The sequence below is a fragment of the Strongylocentrotus purpuratus genome, unplaced genomic scaffold (assembly GCF_000002235.5).
Source record: "Strongylocentrotus purpuratus isolate Spur 01 unplaced genomic scaffold, Spur_5.0 spur5_scaffold_5, whole genome shotgun sequence".
In the NCBI taxonomy this organism is placed as follows: Eukaryota; Metazoa; Echinodermata; class Echinoidea; order Camarodonta; family Strongylocentrotidae; genus Strongylocentrotus; species Strongylocentrotus purpuratus.
Genome location: NW_022145611.1, coordinates 12,020,557 through 12,037,322, shown reverse-complemented (window position 1 = coordinate 12,037,322; position 16,766 = coordinate 12,020,557). Strand labels below are relative to the sequence as shown.

At 39.3% G+C, this 16,766-nt stretch overlaps 1 protein-coding gene across 1 annotated transcript; it reads left to right on the top strand.

Annotated features, from left to right (window-relative positions):
- Positions 1 to 903: 903 nt before the first annotated feature.
- On the top strand, positions 904 to 14,790 carry LOC100891189. The gene is made up of 2 exons (XM_003726178.3): positions 904 to 1,397; positions 10,714 to 14,790. Exons 1-2 carry the CDS (start codon positions 1,297 to 1,299, stop codon positions 11,324 to 11,326), a joined length of 714 nt encoding a protein of 237 aa, XP_003726226.1. The 5' UTR covers positions 904 to 1,296; the 3' UTR covers positions 11,327 to 14,790.
- Positions 14,791 to 16,766: the final 1,976 nt, after the last annotated feature.

Sequence of the window (16,766 nt, the reverse complement as noted above, 5' to 3'; positions counted from 1 at the left end):
CCTTATAAGGCATCTAAAGTAGATATGAACTTTGGTATGTATAATGAATAACAATAATAATCTGGATTTATATAGCGTTTAATACGGAATACCTACTCTAAGCACTTCACAGATATTTCTAACCCGATCATCGGATTCATTCACGCACAATATGCACCATTTTCACTCCCTGGGGAGGATTCCTACCGTAGTGGTCACCGTGAGGGCATAGGCAACTACTGACACAAATGCTTTCGTCATCCTACCTGGTCCCAATTTCTCGCTTGGGTATTGAGTGGCAAATGTAGATAAATACCTTGCCAAAGGACATTAGTGGCGTGTATAACGGCGTATATATTAATTTAATGGGTTCATCCCATGACTTTTTAAAAATTATATTTCCAACCTTTTATGTAACATAATTTAGCGTGGTTAAAGTAGAAAATGTACTACATGTAGTATTTAAAATTGACGGAATATTGGAATCGATTTGAAGCAATATACCATACGCAGAAAAATACATTGAATGAAATAAAAACATTGGCTTTCCAGTATTAAAAAAAATGTACCTAATCATAATAATGCTTTAACACTCTGCATGGTACTAATAGCCCTCAATATTGAAATATGGACATCACAGTTCCCAATTTTTAAAAAAAAGTTAGAAATAAAACAATTAGGCCTCTATCTAGCAAGCAAAATCTCTAAACACTATTTATAGTTCAATATGAGATACAAAACATTATACAAAATGAATACAGTCTCAATAGTGAGGCGACCCTGTGTATGGGGAATGCTAATGGTGCGGATATGCATGCACACTGCAAAACAGAGTGCAGACGACAGCTATCGCCGTCAAAATATGAAGCTGGTGTTTGGCGCGCAAAATGCGAGAGTATAGCATGTTGCGTGTTTTTTTTTCTTCCCCTCTATACCCTCTCAACGACCGTCGCCGCCGCGCACTGTGTGTTTTGATATGCGCTTTTTAGCAGAATGCATGCATGCATGCTGTCTTCGCCTCCTCTCTCTCTCAATCACTTCGTCTTCAAATCTTTCCATAGTTTTTCATCTCTCTAGCCATGTAGATGATAACGCTTCACCGTCCACGAGCAACCTGTTCACTCACTAGCTGTCGCTATAGTTGTCGCCATCGTCTCTCGGATTATTTCTGAAGGAATATTGCATTGGGGAGTAGGCTCAGAAAACGGGGCGTACATTTTGTGTTTGCATCAAGCAGTGAACGTGTTGTTTTGGGTGTTTAAGAACATAAAGATACAAACACACAACCTTGAATCGGACGATACTATCGGAGAAACCATGACCACAGACGTAGGTTTTATAGCGGGTGTCACAGTGGGCGCGGCTATCGCCTCAGCATTCTTATTTGCCTGTCTATACTCTGCATACAGGGCCGTAATGTGAGTAGTCAAAAATTACTGCTTTATACCCTTCCATCGCCTTTTACATCGATTTTGGTAATGTGTTTTTTAATTATGGCCTCATATTGCAGTTAGCATCTTTCATCGTTCTTCTTCCGATATCTGCTCTCACATTTGGACGGTAAGAAAATCGATTTAACTGCACATTTTGCTGTTGATACAATTGAATGTGTGTTTTTTGTCACATGTTCCAAGGGTAACGCCTGTTATTTCTAAATCCACTTTTCATTTATTGTAACAGTACAGATACGTGAGGCCTACGCCTCAGTACGCTATTAAATCAATTCTATGAGATAAAGACTAAAATAGGTATTGTGTAGACAATTTTGACACTTTCATCTTTATTTGATTGTATATATGAAAGGAATGATCTTTAATCATAGATATCATTTGATATCGGAACTAAATGTATTTCATGAGACATGAACATATATTTATATAAACCTTGTTTAACGATTGCGAAATTTCCATTGCTTTTCAAAATGATACAACATAAATTTTTCCTGCAATCGAAGTATTGTCTATGTTCTTTTCCTCGCCTCATTCTCATTTTCATTTGACTAGCTACACGCGCGTTCTTCGTGCGTCTTTGATCGATGTAATATGAAATGACATGCAGACATGGAGACACTTGGAGTTCTACTCACTATGCATTTTCCTCCTCCTTCTCATCCTCCTTCGCCTCCTCCTCCTCTCCTCTTCCTCCTCCTCCTCCTCGCCCTCCTCCTCCTCCTCCTCCTCTCTTCTTATATCGCCACCAGTGTTTGTATTTGATCCAGTTTTCTTGCTTGATCATATTATTTTTTTTTTTTCGTTCTTACGCGTGTCAGAGCTTTATTTAAACACGATATGGTTAATATCCGCCCTCGTTCTCCCTTTTCTTCGAGAGCGTCTCCCGTGTTCTTTATTATGGCTGCCACATTAATCTCGATCGTCCACCAAAGGGGTTTTGTATCTCTGGACAGACTCAAGCAATATTAATTTCTTTGACATTGACGTTGGCTTTGCTAAACTGATTGCGAAAGGTCATCTGTTATCATATTTGATATGATATATATGAGTTCTGGATACTACAATAGAAAGTCTGATTATAAAATATGCACCTGACAACAGAGGCCTACTTGTTCAGCCCCGCCCACATGTCTATCCATAAGTGATCAAGTACGATTTGAGTGATAAAATTTGCTGATATATTTCATTGGCATTTCCATCACCAATATTATTTTAAATCAGGTTTTAAGATTTTGTTTGATCAAAGGAGCGTTACATAATTTATAATCTAGTCTTTCTTTAAATGATTGCAGCATTAAGTAATAGCAGCATTCAGTGATCCTCTCCTGCATGGTTACTTTCAAGATAATACAAATTTAAATTTCACATTGTGTATTGTGTCGGGATATGGGAGCCAATTTGTTCACCGTATACACTAGGTTGCCCCTACCCCCCCCCCTCCCCCATTAAAAAGGCTGTTTACTAACATTTCGACAAATTTAAAACAATTCCACATTTCGCCACTTTCATCCTCAGTACTGCAATGCCATGATTTAGTTTCTTTAAATGTGCACTATTGCCCGTGAATCGAAAATGAGAATACATAATGATATCTACGTGACTATTTACAATTATAACTGTATGGTTCAATTGGAACGGAGTACATTTTACATGACTTGTGTCTGGCGTTTTAACTTGCTCTATTCGCGTTTCCTGTTTTGAAAATACCTGGGTAGAAATTAGATTTTGATAAGTATTGTTAAAGTCTGTTGATAAAGCAATAAAGTTACGAAGGTCAGTTAAAAAATCAGTTCAGAATATAATATTTTTGTAAAATGTCGGTATTTTAGACCGTTACTATGAATTTAAAAACTCGTCGGATTTTAAGAGCATGACTTACAAAGTACATTTACATTCCTACATTTATCTCCCGAGCAAATTATAGATTATAAATGTCATCAACTCCAGTTCAATACAAAAGTGCCCATACTCTAACAGGTTGTCAAGAGATGTAGTGTTCTTTCGGAAGAATGCACGCTTGTCTTCATGGTAATGCATTACGAGAAATAGAATTCGAAACGTCATTGACAATCAGAGAGAGTCGTGACTCAACCCTTCCTGTGACACATCATTTTGTCTTTCTCTCTCCTTTTTCAAGCCCCCCCCCCTCTCTCTCTCTCACACACTCTCTCTCTCTCTCTCTCTCTCTCTCTCTCCTTTTTACTCCCTCTCTCTCTCTCTATTCCACTCTCTCTTTCTCTCTTTTTCGCTCTCCCTCTCTCTCCGCGCATTGTCAGTAATTGTCTACATGCTGATATAGTCACCACGGAGCTATACATACTCTCACCCTCCCACTCACTCCTTCCACTCTCTCACTCACTCACATTATACAACAATATTTAGAGATTCTTTGTGTGTAAGCTAATTTCTTCGGTATAGACAAGGTGCTATATAATTATATAAACTCTTGAATTTATTTCATTAATACGCTATACGTTTCATGAAGTCACATTTTTGCATGAGAATGACCTTACTGATTTTTGTAGTTCGACATTGATATTGGAACAACACAATTGTAAGAGAATGATTGATGAATATGGAGAACGTACTGTGGCTCGCATTAGTCATTAATGCAAGTCCGTCTGTAATGAATGATGATCCATTCGTGTAAATAATACTACTACTTATACAGGCATGTAAGATGATCTTGCATGGGATCGAACTATATTAACAGCCAGCACTACATGGTTGTATTAAAGTATGATTGGATTTCACGTGATGATACTGCGATTGAATTCTATGGCCGCGCGTTGTCATGGAAATTGTTCCATTCAGATAATAATTCATGATTAAGGGAATTAGTCATCTAGTGAAAATTGCAGCCTAATTTGTATTCACACCGAGGGACAAATCAATCAAGGCGTGATAATGCGTCCCTCATTTTGTATTTAATCGGTTCGAAACGGGTTTTTTTTTAATGCCTTTTAAAAAATGTTCATACCCACATATTTTAACAGGATCCCAACTACCAAAACATATCTTGAAATATGTTAGTTGTACTTCAATGTCGTTATTTAAAAAATATATATATAATAGTATATGATTACACTACAGATGTTACAATCATAAATCTTCTATTTTTTGTTGATATTTTTCTCCCTTATTATGACACAAGTCTAACCGCTAAATAATGAAAATCCATTGGCACCTCAAATGATCTACGGTATTAGAGATTGTAAACGGAATTTTAAGGCAATTTACTATAATACACTTTGGCTTCATTTGAGTTGTTTATTCTTATTCTCTTCTACATTGCCATATTAATAATTTTTTATATTGAAATATAACTTTGCTTACATGGAGGGTATAGCACTTATTTATAAATCAAATATTCGATCCTGCGACATTTTGCTCCAAGCTTTATTTCGTAAAAGATATGAGGGCTGGGGCTGCAGTTTGGTTTTAGGCCAGGTTTAGGGTTAGGGTTAGGTTCAGGTATAGTGTTGTGTGTTGTTTAAATGTATGACACTGAGTTGAGAAATGTGTCATTTTGTAGCGAACATCTCAGATGAGGCGCAGCAACCCCGGCCCCCCCCCCCCCCCCCACTCCGAGAACGGACGGACCCCATGCGTGTTGCCAAAATGTCCTTTTCGTAACAAAAGAAAAAGGTCGACCCGTATTGACTTTACACACCGGACTTTTGCTGAAAAGGGGGGGGGGGGGTGCTGAAAAAGGCTCGTATACAAAAGAAAAAGGTCGAGCCGTATTGACTTTACACACCGGACTTTTGCTGAAAAGGGGGGGGGGGGTCGGTTGGAACACGCATATGCGTACCCTAAATAACACTGAGGGGGGGGGGGGGGCCGGGGCAGCAACATTGTCTTTGGAAATGGTTAATTGTTGCATCTTTTAGAACTCATCGATCCTCATGATGTTCAACGGACCTGATCAGAACAAGAAGTAACTAAACAGAATCAGAATGATTCACCTAAGAATTCTAAATTTCTCCAGAGACGAGAGAAAAAGATGTGACAAAGCAATGTTCAAGGCAGTTCTGGCTCGCTAAAAGATAATCACAACGGCCACAATGAGTTAAGAGCGTACCGAGTCTCTATGAAATACGATTGGACACCTTAAATTCAAGCCTGCAAATGTACTGATTTGGTTTCGTAGGGTGTGAATACGGTCGTTACCCCCCCCCCCCCAAAGGCGTTCATCAAGCTTAACTCGAACTGATGTCTCTCAATAACTTCACAAGGTCTGTCTGACACGATCTGCTCGCTCGTCAGCTTGACGAGAAAACGAAGGAGAGTGCCTTCGAAATTGAATTAAAGACAATTCTTCAGGCAGTCATGTCAGAAGCTTAGAATTACGGACTAGCAGCTGTAGATATACAAACACACTGTACCGTTCGAGCTGTCCTCTTCTCCGATGCCATGTCCGACAGACGTGGTGTAGCTAGACAGGACTGTCACGACTCTCTTGGATAAAGACATGAGGATCGTGGAAGGGAATTCATGGTATTTTGTTATTCATGACCTGCGAATTTAAACAGAAATACACCATGCACATGTGTGCTTTATAGGGGCATTAAGGTAACAGTAGTAGGCCTATCAACAGGTAGTTGTTGAAGTAGTAGTAGTAGTAGTAGTACTAGTAGTAGTAGTAGTAGTAGAAGTAGTAACAGCAGAGTAAGAAGGAGGAGGAGAAGAAGAAGAAGTAGTGGTAGTAGTAGAAATTGTAACAGTAATATTATTATTAGTAGTAGTACATTGTAGTAGTAGTAGTAGTAGAAGTAATAGTAGTAGTAGTAGTAGTAGAAGTAGTAGTAGTAGTAGTAGTAGTAGTAGTAGTATCAATGTTGTAGTATTAGAAGTAGTTGTAGTAGTAGTAGAAATACTAGTAGTAGTAGTAATAGTAATTGTAGTAGTAGTAATAGTAATTGTAGTATTAATAGTAAATTTAATAGTGTTAGTGGTAGTGTAGCAGTAGTAGAAGTATTAGTAGTAGTAGTAGTAGTAGTAGTAGTAGTAGTAGTAGTAGCACTTGCTGTAGTACTAGTAGTATAGTAGTAGCAGCAGCAGCGAGTAGTGACAAAAGGAAATAGCAGAAACGGAATAGCTACAATGAGTACAATCCCTCATTTCTTTAAACGTTTAAGCATACTGATGGAGGACTATGGCTTCTAAAAATGTTGCCGTATGTCCTTCATTATGAAATGTAAATAACCTATCAAACTTGTATCTTCGTAGTGTATAATTGTACAATCGAATAGGAGAATGCGAGCTCAACCAGAGATACATCATACATTATTCCAGATACTCCTCGACATGGTATATGCATAGCCACGATACGATAGGTTAAGAGCGTACGTGTGTAAACTAAGGCGCCATTATTCAGATCACAAGCAAGCAATCTTCTAGACCACTCCTAGCTAGCCCAACCACCGATGTTATTATGACGGTCACAGCTATTCAAGGAGATGTGTTCACACTTGGTTACTTTCACTCATTCAGGGTACCCCTTTTTTATGTCAAGCATATCTGTATATACATGTACCTTGCTTTTAACCATACCAAAATTGTTCTCTATGGAGAAGCGACCCCATTATACCAGAATAATATTAATGCCATTTGACCGTGTCTTGAATCTTGACATTCTCATATCCAATATCAGACTTCACCTATTATAAACATAAACAACATAATTCTACATATTTTAGTTTATAGATAGTAATATACGTATAGATAAAAGCAACTTCTGATTATCGTTTTCTTCTATGAAATTATATTTTTTCAAATAGATAATTGAGCGAATTTGAGGTATTGTGTATTTCAATACCTTTGTGACATTAATTAGAGTGACATCGATCCAGGGATCGGGTGGAGAGAACGACAATAACACAATGTGTACCTTCGGAAGTGAATGTGCTTGACCCCACCTCCGCCCTTATTTTGAAGAAGAAAAACTGATATTGCCCAACACTCCTGCTTACTTGCCCTATCAGCGTAAACACGCCTTGTATAATATAAAGCCAATTTGATTTTGGCGACCAAGATGACCTTCGAACGTGCAATTAACTCGTTGACTGCAATAACTGCCCACCAAATTGGTCTCCAGGAACATTGAAAATTGATGAGCCTGGTCAATTTGAGGATCTCTTCAGATCTGCAAATTTCCCCAATCGTTTGGTTGGAATCCTGGTGTCTCTTTATTGCCCCGACGAAATCCCTGCAGTACAACTTGTTCGTTCTTTGAATCCTTTGCTCATAAAGATACGATGCAGCGTCAATATGCGGATGGATCTTAAAGAACTCTGTACTTATGATAGTTATTGTCTTTATTTCATACGAAATGAAAATCTGGTAGTTTCCACTCCAAGTCGAAGTTGCTATTCTCCAATACAGTGAGCTGTAGACGATCTCTTGTAAATGGTGTCATATTCACTGGTGCATATTTTCTGCGATTCAATATCCTCCAATATCGATGTATTCAGTTTTATATTTTGTACATATTGTAAACAGAGTTAAAGTGATACAAAGATAAAAAGGTTAATCATAGCTCTAAGTCAGATATTCCTTTGGTAAAATTTTGTCACTTGAACATCATGGTCAAATCCTGATGTCGATGTTCCCTGCATGTGATACAAAGGGCAAATGTTTAAACATAGAAAACATTGATTGTGTCATATGAAGTCATGTGACCTTGAAAAAGGATTGTGATATATTAAGATACATCACATGCCTAAACCAAGGCGTAACTGAAATAAATAACAAGACAATAAAATGATGAACTGTGAGAAGGGCGCCTCTAATTCAGCCTGTCCTATTTTTGCTTCTCGGATTCATTCATTTTGAAAAATGTGCTGAGTTGAATAGCAAAGCGGACATGTTGTCGACTGAGCGTGTTTCTTTATTAGCATGACTTGACATTTAAGCGAGCGAGTCTTTCATTCGCCTCCATACCACAGTGGCATAGTAAGAAATGAAGTCTCGTCAAGGCTGTGAATTAGTTATCATGAACTCTCTCAAGTGGAAGGGAAATTCAACCACTTTGCCATACAATGTTATTTATGTTTTGTCTAATGTAGCCTACATATCGCTGTATACGAGTCCAATAACACTAACATAGCGTAGTTAAACCATTCGCTCTCAGATTATTATTTTCTTATTTGTTTCTAGCGTACCCAACATGTTTTATTGACTGAATCATTTTCATTGTTCAACATGTCGTACTGTTCATCAGAAGGAAATAAATGTGAATTCAGTTCATTTTCCTTGCGTATTCTCACAGAGCTATGCATTCGTTATGGGTTATTATTTTTTTTCCTTCTCCTTCTTTTTCGTGCCAGAATGTTTTCTTTTAATGTTCCCTGCTTAAGTCATGATTCATTATTGTTAAAATTATTGAAAGGAATTATTCGATATTCATATTGAATAAAAGAATATATACTCATTCGACGAAAGAGCGGTAAATCAACTAGACAATATTTTCAAGATGGATCAAATTATGCATTCAAGAGCAAAATTCGCTCTCTTTTCAATTTTTGTTCTTCATTCAGGTGATCGAAGATGCTTGATAACCGTTACGAAAGACATGCAGACAAATAAATAAGACTGTGAACCAATTGTTCCGCGTTGATTATTAGGACACCATTTCATACTTCTGATGACGAATTTATTTGTGCCATATTTCATTCCGTATTTGGACATGATTAGCAATGTTCACTTTACATCAGATATACAATATTATATACTGGGCAATACGATACAAAGTCAACGTTTCTGTGGCAGTTCCAGCCCTGTTGTTTCAAATAGCATCAACTAAAAGCATATACTCAAGAGGGGAACGAACAAGGAAAACTGAAACAACCAGGCATTTAACGTCCACGTCTCCGATGTATTCCTCAGTAATTCCCAATTCTAATTTCCCATTCAACCTTTTTCTATCTCGAAATTACGATCATGAATTGAACTCAAGCAAGAAGCAAGAAGGCAGTTACCATTTGCACGAGATATCAATAATACATAAGATTTGTAAGGCGCCAAATCCACTTGACAATCAAATGCTCAAGGCGCAGCTTGTGCAAAAGATAAATAGACAAAAGTACAATAGAAAAGGTATGGACATAAAAGGTATTGGTAATCAATTATAGGCTAAATTAAACAGATATTTCTTAAGATTATTTGTTAACACTTCACCGGAACTGCTATTTTTAATCCATGGAGGGAAAGTATTCCATAAAGAAGGCCCAGCATGAGCAAGGCTCGCTCCCCCCAATTTGTGTTAGCCCTATACAAGTTAGCCAGAGTTTCGAGAACGTAGCTGTCTAGAGGGAAATAATGCTTGATCAAGCCAATGTTGATCAAGCCAAGATACAACATGCTGCCATTAGCCGTCCTATTATCTTTCAATATGATATGATTTGAATTGAATTAAGTTATAATTATTATGTAAAGTGCATTCGTAGATTGCGGCTCCATTAAAATCCACCATTTCCTCGAAACGGAGTAATTGTATACACTTGTCGTAATAAGGAGGTGGGTAAGAGATATAAATCCATGCGTGTTTGCATAGTATTACCCTAAGGAATGTCTTATGAAATGAAATGTCAGTACCTTAAGGGCAGGAAAGCCGACTAAAGAGACCGCCAGTCGGTACCAGCCACGCTGTTCTAATCAGGGCGTCATTCACTGAAAGGTGCTTGATGCTTTCGAAGCCTTCACACTCTCGCTTTCTGTTATTGTGTATCAAAATCATTCCTGTCGCTGTACCTCTTCTGATCTTTCTGCGTGAGAAAGTAATCTAGCGCTCAGATGAGATGATGTTGAATAGAAGTAATGTTTATTTCGGTGTTTGAAGATGTTCAGAGTAATATTTTGTTTATCTTTCAAGGCTTAAGCGAATGATAATTGCATGCCTTTATTCGCCTTCGGCACCTCACCCATCTCTCTCTCTTTCTCTCTCTCTCAGTCCATATCATTTTGTTATGCATGAATTTGTATTCGTGTATAACAGAAAGGACAGATCAGTCCCAAGTGCAATAATCAATTTCATTGGCTGGGTTGAGAAATGCGGTTTTGAAGTTGTTTTTGTATACCTTGTTACAGGGAATCACACTGTCTGATTTCAAATGTTTTTATAAAGGTAATCTGAAAACTCATATTTTTAAATAACACTTACACGCACATGAATAAATGGGCTACGAAACATCAAGAAAAAAAATATGTATATCATATATATATATATCACATTACAGACTTGGAATGTTGACTGAGACTTCAATTTGTTTTATCTTTGCAGGGACCGAAGGAGGATTGAGGATAAAAACAAAAGCATCCGTGACCAGAGGTTACTAGCAGCCGCAGAGTGTGAGACAGGAGCTCCAGTCGCAGAGCCAGCCCTAGCTGAAACAGCATCAGCATTACAACAACAAAAACAGCACCTATCTCCAGAGGGACTAGGCCGACAGCTAAGAGCAGGTAGCGCCCCAAATATCCAGGAGGCAAGGAGAGGTTCGGCATTCAAGCCCCCACCAACACCAACTGAGAAGCGGTGGACAAGACAAGGGCTTCAATACCGAAACGAAGGCGGTTGCGTTCACATCCACAAAACAGACAGTACCAGCGGCAACACGAATTCCGAGTGCGGGAGTAGAAAGAACTCGAGGCAGATGGATACGGCTGATCTTGAAGGTGACGTCTTCATGACGGTGCCGACGACGCATCGACAACGTTCCGCCTCGGCCGACGTGACGCATACAGCACAGTCACCAACATCATCCACCACCATCACGATAACACAACCCACACAAAAACCGGTCTATTTAAGTACAGATGGATCAGGAACACAGCCACAGAGTACGACAGAAGCACCCAAGTCTGCACCAGGTTCTAAGGATCCATCTTGGGTCTAGACTGAACTGTATCCAGTGGTGTTGAATCACTCCTCTCTTCCAGATTCAAGAACATCTTTGAGCTATGACTTAGTCATGGTTCTACATGACGCAGCTTCGAGAGGTCAGAGCATCGTCGGACCAGCTCCTGATCAATGGCTCCAGAATCAAGGGCAGGCACCGAAATGCCAAGCGGATGCTCTGTGGTTGATTATGATTGCGTGGATTACTTTGATGGAAGATCGAGCTTTGATCTCTATGTGCCCTCGAAATGATCCCCATGGTCTCGAAATGCACATCCTCCAAGAGGTGTTACAGTGACGGAGGAGGAGCGAGTGAAGTCTAAATTACAAGGTTCCTTTTGTGAGATCCGCACTGTCTTATCGGAGAATGCTTAATGTCGACAAGTAGTTGTGGTCAGTAGACTGCAAAGTAGCGCCCGACTTAGTGGCAGTACCAAGTACAACTATATACGAGTTAGACTAGTCGTGAGAGTTTAACGTAGTTCTCTGATGAGATGATAGACTGCCAAGATGAACCAGTGTAGAGGAAATCAATCCATGTATATAAACAAAAATTATTACAGTACCACATGTAAATCGATGCTTCTTTTTTACCATGTTATTTAACCGCAAGTGCAACATCGATTTGAGTAATGAACAGAATACTGTATGAATACTGTGTGATTTAGGATGCTACTGTTCATAGGCTGTTATATGTGTTACAAACTGAATACACCAAAGTAGATTGTAGAGATGTGTTTGAAGTTAAAAAGTATAATAATGAATAAAAAATTAAAAAAAAATAAAAAACGAGAGAAAGGAAAGAAAAAAAAAAGATAACAGTAATAATGTTGGTGATCCGCCGTTCCAATCAACGTTTTTCACTTGTTGGAAATCGACCGCAATATTCGCCCACGCGTCTTACCGAGACATTTGCCCTGGGGAATAACGCGCCTTTATGAAGTTTTGCAGACAATGGCTGTTGGAGTGGTGGGAAAAAGGATGCATTTATCATGCTTTGAATCGAGGCAATCCAGTCAATTTACTGTCGAAGAAGTTAACAGATATAACCTTTTTGCGGCTTACAACATGCGCAGCCACTTGAGTTTCAGCCTTGAAAGTGTAACGTATTACAGAAGAAATTGCTTCGAATCGCCTGCATAAAGAATGAGAGTTACCTTGGCTAGTATATAATCATAGATCATTCATAGAGGTAGTTTATAGCTGCTGGGTATAAGGGAACCCACGTCCTTTTACACGAAATGAGTTTCTTTAACGTAGAAGCTGTGCGTATTGGGTAGCTTCCTGCTGCTTTATGATCAATATGACAAAAAAATAATGCATCACACATCAATATTGAACGCGGATGAGAAGAGGAGGAGATGAAAACGAAAACGGAAAAGGAAAAAAAAAAGAAGGGGAGAGGAGGAGCGTCAGCAAAAGATATTGGTTAAAGGGCTAGAGGACATAGTATAAAGTGTAAGTAGGTTAAAAGGCTTCGACACAGCTAGATGCTCAAAACGCATCCATTATCCTCATGAATGAATCAAGTCTCAATGTCATATGGATGGGCCTATTCAGTCAGACAATATTTATAGAGACGCATCGTACAGCCAACACACCCAATGTAGATAGCCCTTAATATCTATTGCACACGAGGCCATATTATACATAATACGTATATATAGGACTGCGTCAGAAACTTCCGCGCTCTTTGACGTGCTGTCAGGAGTTGCGTCGTACAAAAGGAGCGTTAAAAAAATTCTTAAAATCGTATGACCGGTGTTTGAGCTTAATTAGCGCAGGTGTTGACGCAATCAATATGACGCAAGATAGCGTCATCGAATACGGCGCTATAAGGAGTTGTGTCGTTAAAACGATGAGTATAAATTTCTTTAGAATGTAATTACTGGTCTATAAAATTAGGCTTAATAGGCGCATGTATTGACGTAATCAAAATGACGCAATAATGCATCAGCGACTGTCGCGGTCCTTGACGCGATATGCAAGAGTGTTATCATACTAACGATTTAACCAAAATGAACACCGACAACTTTGCTGTGAACCATTGGCGCATGAATTCATTGCATCCATAGACTGAATTAACGGAGGGGTGGACCTAGCTTATATGATGACGGCACATGTACAACGGGCGCCAGACATGCCCAACATTATTTTCCACTCGCTATCTGACGATTATCATTTCCCTGTTACAGTAATCATGCATTATTATGTAATCTACGATATATATCATGACAGTAAAGAGTCAAGACACAGGACTCATGATGTCCTTTAAAATTTGTCAAGTTCTCGTGCAACGTGTCCATTGGAATGTAAATAAGTGATGCAGCGTTTACAGTAGATATGTATAAATGTCATTTGATGAAGACAGATGTGTAGTGATGAAAGAAACTCCAGCAATAAGAATTGCTCCGTGATAAGTGCGCAATTATTCTTTCTATATAAATATTTATGAAGGTTCGTGTAGTTGCTGACAGTATAGTACTTACGTTGTAGTAGAATATAGTACGGTATAAAAACAGTTAGAGTTGATTTAGTAGAAATGGGCTTATGATATTCCAGTAATTATGATTATAAATCGGTCACTAAAATAAGCTGTCGAAATGTGCTGTAATTTTGATAGTAGTTTACCATTTTCTGCTGTCAAAACTCAGAATCTCAACTATTTACATGTGTATGTGATATTGTTGAATATTCACTGAATATCTCTTAATAACGTATTATTCGGGTGTACATTTTTTATAATCATTTGATTTGATCAGTGGTTAGGAGCTGAGGGTTTGCTAGAGGGGGCGGCCCCCCCCCCCCCCCGTCCTCCATTTGTAAATTTCTTTGGCAAAACTGTTGACCATTAAACCCTAAGAAAAAGCAAATTAAAATTAGTTGATACGCCTCTTGTGGCGGTGGCTAATTTGTTGGCCAATTCAGTCTTGTACCCCCCCCCCCTTTCAAATGATCCACCGACACCATCCTAGGCTCCATCACTTTAAAAGGAGAAAGAATATTTATTCAATAGAATCTGAAATCGTGAGAGGCATGTGTCTTTTATTAAACTTGTAAACACCAGTCGGAATGAATACTGCTGTAAGTGACACTGTCATGTTTGACGTCTAACCTAATAAATAATACATTGAAATGCTGAGCTGATATTATGGTGACTCAACCATACCAACTGTTGCGCGGGCTCCGCATTATATACATTATGATTATAACGCTTTATAATTAAAGTGTGTATAGGTGTGTTTTTCATCACTCCAACCTAATGCACGGATAGAATACCGTGCATTAATGGAGGCTGTTATTGTAAATATCTCGCATTGATAGATTTATAATTTTGTTACGTTGGTTTTCGTGTCTTTTGGTATTTCTGTTCTATTTTTTTAACCTTTGTTCTACGAAAGCAGATTCCGAATTGTTGATACTCGAATAAATGACATTCATATTGTGATGATTATTTCATAATGCTTGTACCAGGATTTCATCTTTTTTCCTTCTCTCTGTAACACATGATGGTTCAAAAAAGCCTGATGATATTATTAACAAAATTTAATTAAGATGAACCATAACCAGCATTTGGGTTTACAACCATGATGCTGACATTAGTACCACTGGGGTTGGGGGTCATTAAACCCCTTCCCCAATCCCAAATTCTGAATTCGGGGGGGGGGGGAGCTTTTCTCGCTCGTTCATCGTGTTTCTTAAGCTGATATGTGATTGCTTTTAAAACCCTCTAGGCAAATGCTAAAATCTTTGATTTCTTCAACATCTGAAATGTTACTATAATACCCCTCCCACCGACCGCATTATTCTAGAAAACGCTTTCACCATAATTCACAATATTTGTTTCCGTATTTAAAAAAAAGGCATTTTCTCCCCTCACCATTCGATTATGGGGCACTCCCCTCCCCCGATACTGTGTCAATCAATCCCAATAACTTCCTATTTGTAATACTTATGGCAACCGACAATACGTTTTGCAAATTTACAACTGGCCTACACCACTTCATATTGGATTTGTATCACATTACAATTTTGGAAATAGACTTCTTTAATATCATTAATATTGCTTTAGGCTAAGATTTGAAACTGAATTTTCTGTCTCGATGGTTGTTAGCGTTAAAAGATATTTGAATTGTAACGGTAAGGAGAATTTTATGTTCCCTAGAGATCGGATTGTTGGCACTTTGATGCGTGCACTCGGTCAAAGAGTCCTTTTAAACCTCTACATGGCTAAGATATTCGCGGCTAATGCCTTAATGGACTCGAGGTTTAGCCGTCAACTCGCAAATTCTGTCTTTTACAGCACTGTACTTAATAAGAGTATGATAAGCCGCAAAATCCGTCTCGTTCAGGAGAAATCGAAGCGAATGAGTAATAGGCTAAAGCTACAGTCCCATATACCTCCCGGACCGTCCCGGACCATCCCGGACCCCATCCGGGGTGATCCGGGATTCGGTCCGTGTTGACACCGTGTTGGCACCGGGGTGGTCCTGGATGGTCCTGGATGGTCCTGGATGGTCCTGGATGGTCCTGGGCGGTCCGGGAGTCGACCCCGGATGTTTTTGACGGTCAAAAACTGCCGGGGTGGTCCGGGACGGTCCGGGACAATAGTTTGATCCGGGGTGATCCGTGTAGCCACCGTGCTGGGTCCGGGGTCATCCGTAGTGGCGCCGGGGCGGTCCGTGTTGATCCGTGGCAGTCCGGGAGTGAGTTATTGACCGCCCAGGACCATCCAGGACCATCCAGGACCATCCAGGACCACCCCGGTGCCAACACGGTGTCAACACGGACCGAATCCCGGATCACCCCGGATGGGGTCCGGGATGGTCCGGGACGGTCCGGGACGTATATGGGACTGTAGCTTAAAAGCATCACACTTTTTTGAACAAAACATCCCGGACCATCCCGGATCACCCCAGACCATGGTCCGGGATGGTCCGGAGTGGTCCAAGCTCGTCCGTGCTGGTCCGGCTTTATATGGGACTGGGGCTTTACATAATGCTTTCATCTTTTGGAACGATACTTATTTGTATACGTCTTTATTGCAAGGAAAGTAGGTCGATTAGTGACCTGGAATGAACGAAAAATTCCATCGCGATTGCATTTGCCATATATACGTACTGGCAGATTATGGTGAGGATGCAATCCCAGCGAGTGGAGATAGTGCACACATTGTGTCTGAATGAATGCTTTGTCTGAAGTAATATTGTGTAAAGCCCTAATAATGTTATAACATATACAGTATTTTTTATACAAACAATTATTGTTGTTATCATTACATGATCAAGAAGGTAGCATAAATCACGAGACAAGTGGAAGCGAAATGAGGCTCCAGATGACTTGCAAGAATGAGGATGGAAAATGAAATAATGACACAGGCGATATTTGCTTTGGTATTTGTATTTGTCCTGTAGGAATAGAAAGTTATTTGGTAGATC